Genomic DNA, 15,666 nt, shown 5'->3' with positions numbered 1-15,666 from the left:
TTTTAGCACCAAGGTTATTATTGTTATATCACAGTCGACCCACAAAGACCAAACCAAGAATCTTGTACTGTTTCAAGTCAAGCGTACTCAAGAAAACAAAACAAAAAACAAAAAAATTTATTAATATTTTGATTCTTGATCATGACTCATCGTGAGCGAAATGCACGTATGTGTAGTCATATCATATCACTTATGAAGCTATGATCACTACACTTATTATTAGCCAGAAAGCCAGAGCATGGAGAAAAACTTAGATGCGCATGCACCTATGTGTAGTTGTAATTACAATATATAATACAAATTAATTCAGTCGTTAAAGGCATTTCAAGTATTATAATGAGATAAAATCAGATTATGATGGGGCGGCACATAATAAAATTAGAGAAAATCAGACTAATCACGATTCGGAAATAAGAATGAGTTGAAAAGAAATGAAATGAGCATATATGATATTAGGAAGTAGCCCTTTTCTTTTAAGATTAGCAGTAAGTTTAAGTGATTCTGGACATAAGCACCTCCTATGTGTTTCTTTATAAAATTACTTAAATCCACTTGAACTGATTCTCCATAGAAGTGCTTTTTGGCTTATTCAAAATCACTCCCAAACGAACCCAAAATAGGGACAGTTGAAATCCGTAACAACAAGCAAGCATGGCATGTGCATAGATGGTGTGACATATATAACAAACGTTCAAAAATACTCCAAGGCTTCACGTTATAATAGAGGAAATATCACATTTTTCACACACCACAACCAAAATATCTGCCGTTCCCCACCACCTTGGTGGTTGCTTTAAAATCTCATTTTGCCTTCAAAACCAGTAAAAAACCAAACAAAGCCGCAACATCTCATAAGACTTCCAACTTCCATTTGCACATGACTGGGGCTATGGCCCTTCAGCTCATGCTTTTTGTAACGAAAAGGGCAAAACAAAAGTAAATTTGAGCACGAGCCGACAATGTTCATGTGCCTAAATTGAATGAGAGTAACTTTTTCCTTGGAGAGTAGTTAATTAGGTGCACGTTGGCAAATTGGCTTGAGTGTGACTGCGAAAATTAAGTACTATGATGATATGTTGCATGTGAGCCGCAATGCCTATGTTGTATGGCAAGGACGTTTTGTGGAACAAGTCCCATCCCCATTCCTTTTATGTTGCTTAATTATTTGTCCTCTCACTCATTGCATACAAATCTTCAATAATTCCTAATCATGATGCAATCATTCGAAAATCACGTATATCAATTACATTATAAGTATCGAGTAAGTCTGAATCATTTGGTGTTGGTGAATTTAAAAGGAAAGAAGATATCAATAGATATTTTTGTTGATAAAGATTTGAAATTCATTTGCGAAAAAGGACACGTGTAATAATATAACAATTAAGTCACATAAAAAGTAAAAATATAAGATATGAGTCGGTTAAAAAATATTCACGTGTAATAATATGATTAGACCACGTCAAACGGAAAGATAAATAGATGATAATGGGTGAGAAATCAAGCATTATCCGTTAAGCAAATAAAATATCTTAATTTTGAGCATTTTGTCTCAATCTCTAGTGCACGCAAACCACATTTCATATAGCATCTCTACAAATTCGTGCTCCTCATAAAGTGCAACGCCTTCCTTTTATAGTAAGAAGTTTGAAAGGCAAAAAGGCAGCCACCAACACCAAAGAGCATGTGGAGAAGATATTTAGTGAAAGTTCAGAGGAGAGAGAGAGTGTGTTTGTGTGTGTGAGTGCATTTTTTGACACGTGTATATCGTTTACCACGTGCGGAAATGCCTTCAACGATATTTGGTGCTTGGCTTATCCAACAGCCACTTCCCTCAATATGGCCTTGAAAAGTTCTCCCTTCGTATCCTACTACTTCTCTCTCCTCTTGGTTTTTCAAATGCATTTTTAGCTTTTAACTTCTCTCTCTAGCTCTGTCGAGCATCTGCAGCTTGGACCTTGGCCTTTCTCCGATGCCCACTCCTTCACCGCCGTTGGAAACTCCAATGTAAGTTCATCAATGCCACTATGTCTTCCTGCACAAATGCTATAACAGCTTCTCGCACCCACACATGAATGATTGTTAATCGTTAATGCATGCGTGGACGATTTAGAAAGCTGAGCTCTTTCATTCTTATATATCATGCCAATAAATTGAAATGATCATTGCTTCTTCTTCTCTCTCTAGTGTTGTTTTGGTTGTGTTCGTTGAATTTTGAATTGATAAATGTTGGGAACCAAAAGGAGATTTCAATTGGCATCTCTTTTCTTCCCCTGTATCTTTCTTAGGGGCGACTGGACTCTGGACCAGCAGCAGCAAATTACCATTTTTTATAATGGCCAAGTTTTCGTTAGCGACATAACTGAACTTCAGGTACTTGATGATGATCTCATAAACTAACTTCCTCATCATTTTTTTTTTTTTTTAACCTTTACGTAGATAGTCTGACATGTTATATTTGTGACGTTAAGATCACTGACTAGATCAAGTCATGCTACACATTTTCGTACAACTAAAGCAAATAAAACATAATTTAAAATTTTCATTGAAATAACAGAAAACTATCAAGTTGTTTAACAAGTAAAAGTTTTTGATTTCATGTAGGCTAGGGCCATGATTTTGTTGGCAGCTGGAGATATGGCAGAAAGGGGGATATCAAGTGTGTCAAACGCAGCGTTGCTTGCATTGCAATCTCAAATATATGGGCCTCCGGGTGTGTCCATGAAGAGGTCTCTTCAGAGCTTTCTCCAAAAGAGGAAGAAAAGAAGTCAAGAAGCTTCTCCATACAACAGCCTACAATAGCATATTATTATTATAGAATTTGCTGCAATTAGTTAATGAGTTTTAACCACAGATCAGTTATTTGGATTTAATATGTATGCCATAATGTCAAGACTAACGTGGCATGGATTATGCAGCCCCATTTTTTTCACTATGCTAAAAATGTACAAGTTTTACTGCCACAAGTAATTGGCTTATTAGTGAAAATAATTAGGTGGTTTTTCCCTCATTTGAAAAAAAAAAAAAAAGTGAATTTTTTTTCTTTTTGGTTTTGCTTTTGATGAACATTTCTCGAACTTTAAGTATTGCCCAAATAGAATATTAATTTTAGTTAATAATTAATTGTAAATCATTGAATTTTCATATAACAACTTGAGAAATTAGGATGTATTTACGTGTAAAAAAGACTACAAATAACTGGGTCATATGACCGACATTTAGATATGCAAGTCTCAACATTCAATGAGGGATTATGTTAACACGTAGAATAACTTTTTCACGTATCATTATGTTATTGACCAAGAATAACAAAACAGTGTTATCTCTATTATAAGTAAATTTTGTTCGTTACAGTGAGACGGTTGAATCTAACAATTCAATAATACCTCCGCACTTGAGTCTGAATCAGACGATAATTAAGACCCTCTCACTATAACCTCCCATTCCACCCCCTCCTGCTTTAAGTTTAACAGAGCACGACAACTAACTTGAGGATACCCAATAATTTGCTCTCACCTAACAATTCTTCGGTATCCGTGCAAATTTATGTTGGGCCGGGCCCATCAAAGAGTATACATTTTTATGTGTGACTCGTCATCCTCAATTGACTATACGAGGAGCCGGAGGGTTCTCTTCTTCATCAGTCAGTCACCAGCAAAAGCTAAACACTAACACCCAACAGTGCTTGTTTGTCAGTATTATGTCGTCTGTCAGAGCTGCAGAGAGAGAAATGCATCGAGGAGAGGACGAAGACGACGAACGACGTCGTCAGAGGAAGCTAGAAGAAGCCCTCGAAGTCAAATCGCTCAGGCGCATCATCAGCGCCTATCTCAAGTACCTCTCTCTCTCAATTCTTAAACACTCAAGTCTGATTTCAAATTTGTTGATTTTCTTATATGATTTCTAAAGCTTGATGCTTTCGTCGCTGTTATTAATTTCAACATGTTTCAAAACACAAGCTTTAAGTTTAATGGTTGCTGTACTGTACAAATTGTCTTTAAATGTTTGGAAGAAAAAATAAAATAAAATAAAACGCTTGCTATGCTTTTAGCATTGCCACAATTGTAATGATTGCCACATTTTCATCTGAAATATATATTTGTTATATTATTTTATATTCTGGTCTATTTGCTTGTGTGTAATTTCTTTATCATAATTTCATTCACTTTCTAGCTCTGCTATGGTTTTGAGCCCCTTTGATCATGTATGGTGTTGTAGCCTATTGTGCCCCTATGTCACATAGATGTCAAATGTCTCTCTGAATTCTGATGTATTGGCATTGACTTGGTTTATACAGCTACCCGGAGGCAGCAGAAGAGGACGTGAGAAGATATGAAAGATCTTTTAAAATACTTCCACCCTCCCATAAGGTACTAATATAAGTTCTTTTGTATCTTTCACTACCAATTGGGTTAGAGTAAGTGAGTTGCTATTACACTATCTTCAATTTTTATTGCAGGCTTTACTGTCCCACTACCCTTTAAAGTTTCAAAGACTAAGACGGTAAGTTCTTCTCGAGTATTTTCATCGCGTTAGTTTTTAAGTATCTAATATTTTGATAACAATCCAATGACTGGCACATATATGATTCTAAATTGTAACGTGTATTGGCACAGTGCCTATGATGTAGATTTAACGGTGGAGCTAGTAAAGCTTAGAATATTAACACTATGACCAATTTTCTAGGTAAATGTGGGGGAATTTGCTTAATTAACACAATGCCGTAGTGTTATAGAATCTTAGTGTGTTTAAAAATAGCTGGTGCCTTTATTTATTTGAACTAAGGATGCCAACATAATAACATGTTGTAACGAATTCTGTGAAATAGCTTAAGGGGCTTTCTGTTCAAATATAAATTTGATAAATAAAAAAAAAAAAAGAGTTTAAAGTAATGCAATTGGTCTGACTGTTAATTATGCAGGTGCATTTCAGTAAATTCATATTTCATTTTTAGCATGCTTCAGGTTAGTTCCAACTTCCCTCTTATCTTGTTTTCTTTCTAAACCTTGATTCACTTAAATGATGTTCTGATGACCTTTTGATATTGCAACACTTCATGACTTCTCAAAGGACTGACATTATGTGAGCGATTCCTCAAACTGGTGTAATTGGTATTAAGGTATCTTGACTTCTTTTGTCTCCCCAAAATTATATTACGTTGCAGGCATTTGAACCCCCGCTTGATTTGAGCCAGGACATGGATGTCCGTGATGGCCCACATCTTGAACGCGTCTCATATAACCATGATGTTTCTGGAGTAAAAAGTGTTTCCTCTTCTCAGTCTAACTCCACAAGTGAAAGAATGCATATCTCCAACTCAGATCAGGCCTGTTGTGGGGAAGGGAGCAGTGCAGTCTGCAGTACACCAATAGGGGTGACTACCAAAAAGGTTTCTGCAACACTTACATGACCACATTAGCTATTCATAAATGATAATTAACTGTATAAGGTTTCATCTTCAATAAAAAAAAAGCATAGTTTGCTTCATCTATGTCTTTTTTCATTTAGAAATTTGACCTCTGTAGATAACCACAGGAGGTAAACAATGAAGGTCATTGTGATTGCATCACTGAGCGACACACTTCAGGCAGGGAATATAACAGAGAGATGCATAACTGTGATGGGAATGATGCCATTGATTCCAATGGAGATGTACGAGTTTTGGTTTATTTCTAGCTGTAATACTTTACAACTTATTTGAACATGTTTTTGACTGATATGAACTAAGTTAATGTGTTTCTGGGTATTAAATACTGAAAATTTAATCAACTGGGACCACATTGTGCCTCACCACTACTTACTTTCTAAATGCACTGTATGTGTCGCTTTTAAATTTTTTATCCTTCCATCATGCAAAATTTGGCCAAATTTTTCAATTGATAATTGTATCTTTCTTGGTGTTACAAATTCAGGTGTCCTCGCCAACTCGTACGTGGTTGGATCCATCATTACAATTACATGTTCCATTAGTTGATGTTGATAAGGTATGTTGGTCACTTATGTTGGAAATCTGGTTCAATGAGACTCTTTTCTTTTCTTTTCTTTTTCTTTAAATAAGAAGAAATACAACCAGTACATGCGTCAAATTTAAGTTTAATATCCTATTTTCTTTTTCCCCCTACAGGTTCGTTGTATTGTACGAAACATAGTTAGAGACTGGGCGGCAGAGGTACTTCATGATTAATCATTGATTTCTGGGTTCAAGGTTATCTCATCTGTGGATCCAAGTTTTACTTTATTCTGTGATTATATTTAATACAGGGACAGAAAGAACGCGACCAGTGCTACAAGCCTATACTTGAAGAACTTGATTCACTATTTGCTGATCGCTCTAAGGAAAGGTACTATTATTTTCTGTTGTTGCTTTTATTTTCTCATATGTGTCTTCCTGTCGTTGTATTGTTTCTTGACCGTTGTAAAGAACAAATTACTATTTCTTAGTGTGTGAATGTTTTTTTATTCCTAGTACTTTACTGTATATGCTAATCGTAAATTATGTTGAACAGTCCTCCTGCCTGTTTAGTTCCTGGTGCTGGACTTGGGCGACTGGCTTTGGAAATTTCATGTCTAGGTATGTATACATTGTTCAGTTGCTAAGAATTCTGCTTTTCCATATATTCATACTCGTGGCTATTGTTTCTCAAATTCTATACAGGTTTCATAAGCCAGGGAAATGAATTTTCATACTACATGATGATATGTTCAAGTTTTATTCTCAATCAGTAAGGATGTCATGACCCTTTTCTTACCATGGAAGAGAGTTTTTAATTTTTAGCAATAAATTCTTTGTCCCATATATTTCATTTTCCTTCTCTATTCTGTTTTTGTTTTCCTTAGATGGTTTTGTTTGGTTTATCAGTTCTCGAACTGCTGGGGAATGGACAATATACCCTTGGATCCACAGCAATTGCAATTCACTTTCAGATAGTGACCAACTTCGTCCCGTTTCAGTACCGGATATTCATCCAGCAAGGTATTGATGCTGCTACTTAGGTTCTTTTCTTTGAAGTAATGCTACGGAAGTGTCATTTGTTGGCATAATTTCAGTTCTTTAAAAGCTTTGAAGGCGTTTATCCATGAACCTTTGAGTTACATTGAAGTTGAATGGATGCTGTTGATGGGATACTCTTAGACATCAGTTTTATTAGTGGCCTAGAAAGAGTTGACAATGGTTGCCATTAAGTTGTAGTAAAACGCGTAGAAACATTCCCCTCGCAATTTTTCCCCTGCTTATACCGTCACAGTTGACTAGACCATATAAAAGATCTCCATTTTACTCCAATGATATGCTTTTTGTAGTATGATTAATACACTTGTAAGATAAAATTTTAACATCCCAGAAAGTTTATTCTGAAATTTGATAAATTGATTTATAAAACATTGGCATACTTTGTTTTTTGTTCGAGTGTAATTTTGTTTTCCTAAAAATTTCCATTAGGATTTGTTTTCCAATAATTGTAGATTTTCTTTCAAGCAGTGCAGGGATTACTGAAGGCTTTTCTATGTGTGGTGGTGACTTTGTTGAGGTTTATAATGATCCAAACCAAGTAGGTAAGGAAATCTCTGTCATAATCGTGGGTTTCTTATATTTAAACATTGTAATTGATGCTAATGATTAGATATTTTGAGCACCTAGTAGTAGTAAATATCGCGAGAGATTTATCATTAACGTCTATAAGTATTTCACATCACATACAGGTGTTTGGGATGCAGTTGTGACCTGCTTCTTTATTGACACGGCGCACAACATTGTCGAATACATTGAAATCATATCAAGAATCTTGAAAGATGGTGGAGTAAGTTCCGCAATCAATCCGGATGACTTTAATTTTGTTCCCGTCTTATAGCTTTATTAATGCCTTAATTGATTGGATGACAGGTTTGGATAAATATGGGCCCACTACTATATCACTTTGCTGAGATGTATGGGCAAGATGATGTAAGCTTCCTGTCAATAAAGCACATTTCGTTTTCTCACATGCTCTTAGGAAGGGCCAGTGTTTTAAAATTGTTTTTGTTCATTTTATAGGAAATGTCCATTGAACTGAGTTTGGAGGATGTGAAGAGGGTTGCTTTGCACTATGGATTTCATTTTGAGGTAACCTCATCCCAATTCTGTCTTGTTGATTTAGCATCATTGGATGATCATACCCGGATAAAGTGACTTCTTTCATGGACTGCAGAAGGAAAGGACCATTGAGACAACCTACACTACAAATCCTAAGTCAATGATGCAAGTAAGTCCCTACCATATGAAGTGGCTTTTTTTATTTCCCCTCTTTTTAGCCCCCTCTTACTGTAGTAATCTCTAGCGGGAGCTTTTCATTTATATCCCTGGACACCGGTAATTTCAGATGCACCCCTTGTAGGTGCATTGCTCTATACAGTAGGAGCTCAACTAATGTCAGTAGGGTCCAAAACAATTTGATTAGAAACAATACTGCTGGTTTTAAATATATTAAAATATTATCATATCAATATTTAAAGAGAGATTAAGTTCTCAAGTTGTTTAGGACTTTGAAATGTCTTCAAAGCCGACGAGTTGTTTTTATATACCTTTGCTGCTTCGATCAACTTAAGGTCCTTTTTCCTTACAGAACCGATACAATGCTGCATTTTGGACAATGAGAAAGAGATCAGCAATAGCAACGGAGCAAGCCACTCCTTAAGTGCTTAACATTTCACATGCTTGCTAGCTAGCTAGCTACTAGGTCTTTGTCAAGTTGATCATTATATATAATATATATATTTCGTGGTAATTTACCACACATTATGTTAACGAAGTGCAGTTGTCTAATTATCTGTGACTGATTGAAAGGCTTTTTTTTAGATGTGCAAAGTTATTGAGATCGTGGCTAAATGCAACCCTTTCTTTTTAATTGTTCTTGATTATTAAAAATTAGATTTTCCTTCTGGCGGAAGCTAAGAGCACAATACATTTTTTCAACTCAAATTATAACACATTAATATCATTAATATCATGCCTTATTCTCGAAACAAATTCATTCCTGTCAGGGAACAAGCCTCACAGGCAAAGCTATAATATATATTTTTTTTCCTGAAATTATAACATGTATAAAATCATTAAATTCATACCTTACAAATGTAAACTGTAAATTCAAAATTTATTACAATCCAAGCCAAATTGGTGCACGCCCCCAGCATTATTATTGTCACAATTTTCCGTATAAAAGCTTTGCCCTTTCCTTTATCTTTTCCCACCTCAGGTTAAATTAATTTTTATTGTGAACAATTTCTTTTCCAAACTTTACCTGAAAAATGATATACGTGTGTCGCCCAAACAAGAATATTTGTTATGGCGAAAAACCAAAAAGACCCACAAAAAATGATAAATGCTGCGGAGCACCCTTTGGGAAGGGAGAGAGAGAGAGAGAGAGAGAGAGAGAGAGAGAGAGAGAGAGATCATGCTGACAGATACAATAACTGAATATGAAATATCAGAAAATGAGCTGGAACAAAAGGAGTTTTGAAGGTTCTGTAAGACTACCCTGTACATTCTATCCCTATGCTTCCAGTTCAACACAGAGCACCAAAATAAAGCTCCCAGAAGAACCAACTTCCAGACTCTAACTCCCCTCCATCCAGCATTCCCATCATAATACACATTTATGCATTGACTATGAATTCACCAAAATGAGCATCACATGTTTTCTTAATTTTCAGAACAGTAAAAAGTAGTTAACAACAAATAAAACCGAAGCCTTTAAAATTACTTCGACAAGGAAGCACTCCCCCATACTGCCACATCCCTCCTCTCAAGCAGATTCACTTTGTGAAAGCATCTGAAATGCACACGGTTGTGTACTGCCACATCCCTCCTCTCAAGCAGATTCACTTTGTGAAAGCATCTGAAATGCACACAACCACCAATGATAGATCATGTTTTTGAGAAACCTTCCGGAAAACCTGTAGTTCTCCACTATCCCCTCACTGATTCAGAGTTCATTTGACCTCCACCCCCACCGTGGGCATTAAGACCAGAAATAGGCATTGACCTTTGAGCAAAATCTGACAAAAGCTTCCGTTGACGCTCGTCAGTGTGAGGAAGACTAGCACGTAGAAGCTCCACTGGCATTTCACGATGGATTGCCTTGGTAGCCTCTGAACCAATAACTTCTGTGCTTTGCTGAGGCTGTGTAAATATTGTTTGTACTATAGTTTCATATTTACTCAAGCAATACTTGGTAAGAAGACCAAAGAATTCATCAAAGGATGCCTGCCAAAGGGCACGGTTAGGCCTGCTGCAGTTCCCAGCAGCAAGAGGGTCACTTAAGATTTCAGTTGCCCTTTCAAGAACAGATTTTAGAATAATAGTGGCCCCATCTCCAGAAGGGCTTCCAAGGGGTCGGAGTGGGGGCTGCTCTGACGAACAAACTACTGCAACGAGACAAGCACTTAGTGCACGAAGATCCATACCATTAATGCACGTAGAAACTGTCTTTGCAAGATTAGTAGTTGTCTCAGCGGCTCCAGAATCAGATGGTAGGCCACCAAACAAAAACCTTAAATGCCGGAATATTGTCATACAGACAATACGGGCAAGCTCACTACCAGGGAAGAGAAGCTGAATAAACCTAGAAAGGAATTTTCGGCCCTTAGGAAGAGACACTAACCGTAGGAACACAAGGTCATCCTTTGGAGCCAGCCCAACTGCTTGGGTGCCTTTACCAAGTGGATCGACAAGCTGAAGTGATGATGCCAACCCTTCTAACAAGATTTGCCGCCTTCGCCTGAGTTGAACCCCACCATCTTGGGGCTGACCATGTTGTATAAGTCGATCAATATCATCAACATCAAGGAGGAGACAAAGGCCATCCTCAACGGCAATTCTAGCAGCAAGCATTGGTTCCTGCTCCAAAGGCTTCTCAGAGGCCTGTTCGCCATCACCAGAACCAGAGGGAGGGTCAACTTCAAGGAGGGGGCGAGGCCTACGTATGGAAGATAGGGGAATTCTTCCAAGGGCATCAACAGAACTATGAGTATGCTGATCACTACTATTACGACCTCGGGAAGGGAACTCTCTCAGATGAGATGGGCAGAAAGGGTGTTTTGACCGCGACCCAGCTGATTTTTTTGAAAGACTTGCCTGATGGTAATAATCATCGATATAGGGATCGTTGCTATGTGTCGCAGCATGCTGCATCTTAAGAATACTCTCTATCTCTTCAGATGTCATGTGCTTAGACCTGAACTGGATCCACCCACTCTCACTTTTCTGACTACCAGTATCAGAGCCTTGAGAGTAACGCTGTTTTCCTCTATGTTTAGGTCTATGATCTCTTGTGTCAGACAACCCATGCATTCCCTTATGTGAAGGAGAAGGATGGGTACTATAAAGCTGAGACTGCATTGCTGCAAAATGGGCCAAAGATGGCTGAACCGAATGGTGCAATCTCTGCTGTTGTAACTGCTGCTGAGCTGACAGTAATTGTGGGGACAGAAGTCCATTTTGATGAGGGTGCTGTTGCTGCAGTATATTGTTTATGATGCTGGAATGATCCCCATGCAAAACTCCAGAATGCGTGGCCCAATGATTTTGTGCCCTGCTATTGAAGGGAAGGCCAGGGTTGGTAAACTGAGGCATGTTCCCTCCATAATGCAACCCGTGAGGTAAACCAGCCATAAGAAGATTAGAGTTAGATAAAGGAGAAAGGTTTGGGGCAGAAAAGGGCAACTGGGAACCACCAGCAAGAGTAGAAATATTCAGCTGGTGGTGTGGTGAACCCTGCTGGGACCTGTTTCCAGGAGGTGGGAATGATGTGAACGTTGATTTGGGCATTAAAATTGGTTCACTGGTGAAGTGATGCTGGACTGGCTGCTGCTCGGGGTATGAGGATGTTCTGTACAAAGGTTTTGGTTGTTTTGATTCGGAAAATCGGGCAGAAGAAGGCTGGGGCTGTGACGACCACCTCTTACCTTCCTGGGAACTTTCTGTATCAAACATATGCTGATCTAACCAGTTACTGAAATCTCCATCTTGGGCCCAATCAGCAGCAGATGAACCTGAACAGAACTCCGTGTTAATAAAACACAGATAAAATTTCGAAAGCTGGAGTTGTAGGGAATAAGTGCTATTTACATTACATCTAAAATGGAAGAAATCAAGCACACCATGAGGTCCAAAGAAGTGATTTAATTTAGATTGAGATCAAAGGAGAGGGTATAATAACCATACTAATAGTTCAACACCAAAGAAATATAATGACTTTCAATCTAACTGCTACTGTTTTTGGCTGGCCAAGTTACTTTTATATTTTGGATACTTTAACATTGTATACTACAAAGAGCCAATAATCATCTAAATCTTTATATTAAATCTTCAGCATGCAAGTCGAAACCCTGGTTCCACACATAAATCTAGAAGAACCCAGTCTCATCATGTCATAAATAGGACAAAAGCTTCTACTAGATGCTATACACTAATCAAAGGGCTAATTATCCAGCATATGAGACTGATCTGACATTAAGAGTTTATTTAAGAAGGAAAAAACTAGAGCATAATTGTAGAATGAATAAAGAAGTTAACTTGGAAGCACCAGGATGAGTATTTTAGATATTAAATAATAACAAAAAATTTGCAAACCAATTTTTAAAGGTTAAAGAACCATTGAGTTTAAGGCAGAGTTGTACAATTTTTCTCGTTTTAATATTCTGCTAACATAAGTGCATTCAGGTTTCAATTCGATGCACTGTAGACTAAAATACGTCCTTCCTCTATTGTAAACAGAGGTAATACAATCTATGCAGGTGCATGTTCAACTAATTCATTTTTGCTAATTATATTATCTAGCATTGAAAATAGAAAATTGCAACGGAAGTCTTCCAAAACCAACATAAAATTTTTGCTTATAATTAAAATGACTGAGATGCAGGTACATAAGAATACAGTCTCAAATGAGATCAACAGCAGTTTAAAGCTTATCACATAATTGGACAAAGGAATAAATCCAAACCAAGAACGCAAGCACGACAAACCTAGGCACCATCATAACATAACAAAAGTTGACAGTTTGTTACTCACTTTCCCGTGAAAAGGATCCTGAACCTCTGTCTCCTATAACTCCTGGATGTCTTGGTCCCGTTACAACTTTGTTTAACTATATAAAAGAAGAAGAAAAAAGAGTCATTAAGAATTAGTGGGGGCAGAATGGACAATGAAGATGAACATATAATGAAAATGCACACAACAGACAGCAAAAGACAAAACATTCTCCAAAAACAAAAAAAACCACTGCTACTTCTGAAATTTTGAGTTTGAGAGACAAAAAGATTCATTGGTCATAGCAATCACAATTACGCATAAAGTTACATCGAAGGAAAAAAAATGTATTCTGGTACATTCAAACAAGTGAATTTACTGGGTAGAAACCATCATCAGTGAGTAGTAACTACCAGCAAATAATATTCTGGATGAAAATCATAGCTGTATCATTAGTCTTTTCTTTGATATAATCATCAGCAATGCAGCATAAGAAATAGAATCTCAAGACAAATAAAAGTAGGACATATATTAAGATATTGAAGAAAATTTCCTAACTTCAATCACATGCTTGTATACATGTGAGCAAAAACATACTGATTAAAGTATCTCATAACTAAATGTCACGTAGATACAAACTCAAATTGCTTGCAAATCATCAAAATTAAGAAAGCTCACCTTTGCAAAAGTACTTGCCAGATCATCCACGTCAGATAAAGATCCCAAACCTAGACCCTAAATGCAAAAATAAATATCAATGTTAATAAACAGGTTTTATATCACTGAAAGCTAAAAGTCATCAATACAGAGCCTACAACATATGTTCATTATACTAAATAGACAATAAACTCAAACTTCATCACAATGAAAAAAAAAATTAGGGAAATGGTTGCCCATACCATAGCATCAAGCATAATGTTAGAGTACTCAAGCATGAACTACTCAAAACATACGCACACCAGTTGTAGTGGCAAGTGAACAATACTTAGTGTGGAAAAGTGTAAAAAAGGTGTAATGGACCTTACATGCAAATTGAACAAAATCAGCTATTGCACAGTTGGCCTTAGAGTCTATATTAAGATTAACGGGGAAAAGTAATCTAACCTCATCCTTCTCAAATAAATGGTACTCATTATCAACAGGGCCAAATAAAGGTTTTCTGTCTTCCTCATCTTCCAAACCCCCCAACTCAACTTCTTCCACCGATTTTTGACCAAAAAATTCGTATTGTGAGGCATCAAAGAGTTTATTATCTGTATGACAATCAAAACAAAGTTAGACATCCAAATCAAGAGAGCTACTTCAATGATATATAAACAAGTAAAGCTGCAAAAAAGAACCATCCATGTCGTACCCCCACCATTAATTTCCCATACATTTCACACCACAATATCAGCTAAATTTTCAATCATTCTCATAAACTAGTCTTATGAATTCAGTCAGGACAAGAACCTTGGCCAGGGTCATACAGCTGCAACTCATCCATAAAGCAAAATTAAGCTAAACCCAATTGACAATAAGAAGTAAAGTCCCAGCAAAAATAATTGGGCAACCAAAAAAAACATTCATGAACAGAGCTCATAATCAACTCCAAACTTCTACTTCTATACCAATCTTCCCAACAAGCTACAGAAGCAAGTTGAAAGGTAAATTCAAACCCGTCAAATCATGTCCAAACTAAAACAGAAAAACACATAATCCCAACTAGAAAGAATTTCCCAACAAACAATCAGAAAGGCAAAAAAAAAACCCTAATTTTTTTTTTTTCATTTTGTGGTGAGAAAAGATAGGAAAAAGAAAAGAGAATCTCATGCCATTTGTTTCCTCAAACTAAAAAAGACATTTAAACATTTATGATTTTCTTTCCTTCCACTTTCTCAGCGTACAAAAAAACCTCTTAATGCGAAGAAAAAAAACTACAGATCTTGAAGGTTAAAAAGAAACCTGAGGAACCTGAGGAATTCTCGAGAAAGTCCCTAAAATCTGCGCCATTAGATCTCTCCATATTTACAGAACGACCAACAGCGCCCACGACCCTAGAATTCGAAGCCCAGGTGCAGAAGCGAAAACGACGTCGTCTTGGTCCGGATCAGCATCAACACAAAAAGCCGAAACTCGAGGGCTTCATTTGGAGATTTAAGCGGTGGACGGGGACAAGGGCGAAGAAAAATGGGGATGGCAGGGAGCGTAAATAGTAGGGAAATCGTAGGGCCAAAGTCGGAGAGGTCGCGAAAAAGGGTTAACCCCTCTCAGAAGAGAGAGGGATATAGAGAGAGAGGGTTATGAGGTTAGGTCATTTTGCAGCACCGCGAATGAAGAAGACGACTTTCGCATTCGCGCACGTGCTTCCTCCAGAGAATGGCGGTGAGAAAACACGCAGAGAGAAGTGGCGGCCTCTGATTGGCTCAGCTCTAACTATTTCTTTCTGTATTAAAGCTCGGATATTCGGACTTCGGAGGCCCGATATGGATCCTTGGGTCCGGGTCCGCCTTCCCACCAATGAAGGAGTTACGCGTGTCGCGGTGTGACAATGGCACTTGACCTTGACTTGGAGAGAGAATAGAATGTAAGGGCTCCACGGTGAGATTAGGTGACACGTCATCCTGTTATGAGAGGATATTCTCTGTGGCTAGGATTTTGAGAAGAATATGGGAAACGGTGCCGTTTTG

General features: G+C 37.4%; 3 protein-coding genes across 6 annotated transcripts; 2 read left to right on the top strand and 1 right to left on the bottom strand.

Annotated features, from left to right (window-relative positions):
* On the top strand, window positions 1,826-2,977 carry LOC18782051 (protein TIFY 5A). 2 transcript variants are annotated; one of them, XM_007217235.2, is made up of 3 exons: window positions 1,826-2,004; window positions 2,286-2,370; window positions 2,602-2,977. In XM_007217235.2, exons 1-3 carry the CDS (start codon window positions 1,970-1,972, stop codon window positions 2,797-2,799), a joined length of 318 nt encoding a protein of 105 aa, XP_007217297.2. In that variant the 5' UTR covers window positions 1,826-1,969; the 3' UTR covers window positions 2,800-2,977. The 2 variants fall into 2 exon arrangements, with proteins under 2 accessions (XP_007217297.2, XP_020416494.1); XM_020560905.1 differs by having other exon boundaries at window positions 1,949-2,004; window positions 2,241-2,370.
* On the top strand, window positions 3,562-8,876 carry LOC18783696 (carnosine N-methyltransferase). Of its 2 annotated transcripts, XM_020561063.1 has the most exons (18): window positions 3,571-3,831; window positions 4,295-4,367; window positions 4,457-4,500; window positions 4,919-4,961; window positions 5,162-5,386; window positions 5,533-5,649; window positions 5,910-5,981; window positions 6,122-6,166; window positions 6,259-6,338; window positions 6,504-6,568; window positions 6,653-6,719; window positions 6,857-6,970; window positions 7,475-7,548; window positions 7,696-7,793; window positions 7,877-7,936; window positions 8,027-8,095; window positions 8,181-8,234; window positions 8,595-8,876. In XM_020561063.1, exons 1-18 carry the CDS (start codon window positions 3,698-3,700, stop codon window positions 8,664-8,666), a joined length of 1,506 nt encoding a protein of 501 aa, XP_020416652.1. In that variant the 5' UTR covers window positions 3,571-3,697; the 3' UTR covers window positions 8,667-8,876. The 2 variants fall into 2 exon arrangements, with proteins under 2 accessions (XP_007215348.1, XP_020416652.1); XM_007215286.2 differs by lacking the exon at window positions 5,533-5,649 and having other exon boundaries at window positions 3,562-3,831.
* On the bottom strand, window positions 9,427-15,400 carry LOC18783820 (protein PAT1 homolog 1). 2 transcript variants are annotated; one of them, XM_020561061.1, is made up of 5 exons: window positions 14,942-15,400; window positions 14,102-14,250; window positions 13,676-13,732; window positions 13,040-13,115; window positions 9,427-12,021 (listed from the first exon to the last, which is right to left on the bottom strand). In XM_020561061.1, exons 1-5 carry the CDS (start codon window positions 15,000-15,002, stop codon window positions 9,938-9,940), a joined length of 2,427 nt encoding a protein of 808 aa, XP_020416650.1. In that variant the 5' UTR covers window positions 15,003-15,400; the 3' UTR covers window positions 9,427-9,937. The 2 variants fall into 2 exon arrangements, with proteins under 2 accessions (XP_020416650.1, XP_020416651.1); XM_020561062.1 differs by having other exon boundaries at window positions 14,951-15,390.

Source organism: Prunus persica, chromosome G3 (assembly GCF_000346465.2).
Source record: "Prunus persica cultivar Lovell chromosome G3, Prunus_persica_NCBIv2, whole genome shotgun sequence".
Classification (NCBI taxonomy): domain Eukaryota; kingdom Viridiplantae; phylum Streptophyta; class Magnoliopsida; order Rosales; family Rosaceae; genus Prunus; species Prunus persica.
Note: the sequence above shows the minus strand (reverse complement) of the source record. Positions and strands in the feature narration are given on the sequence as shown.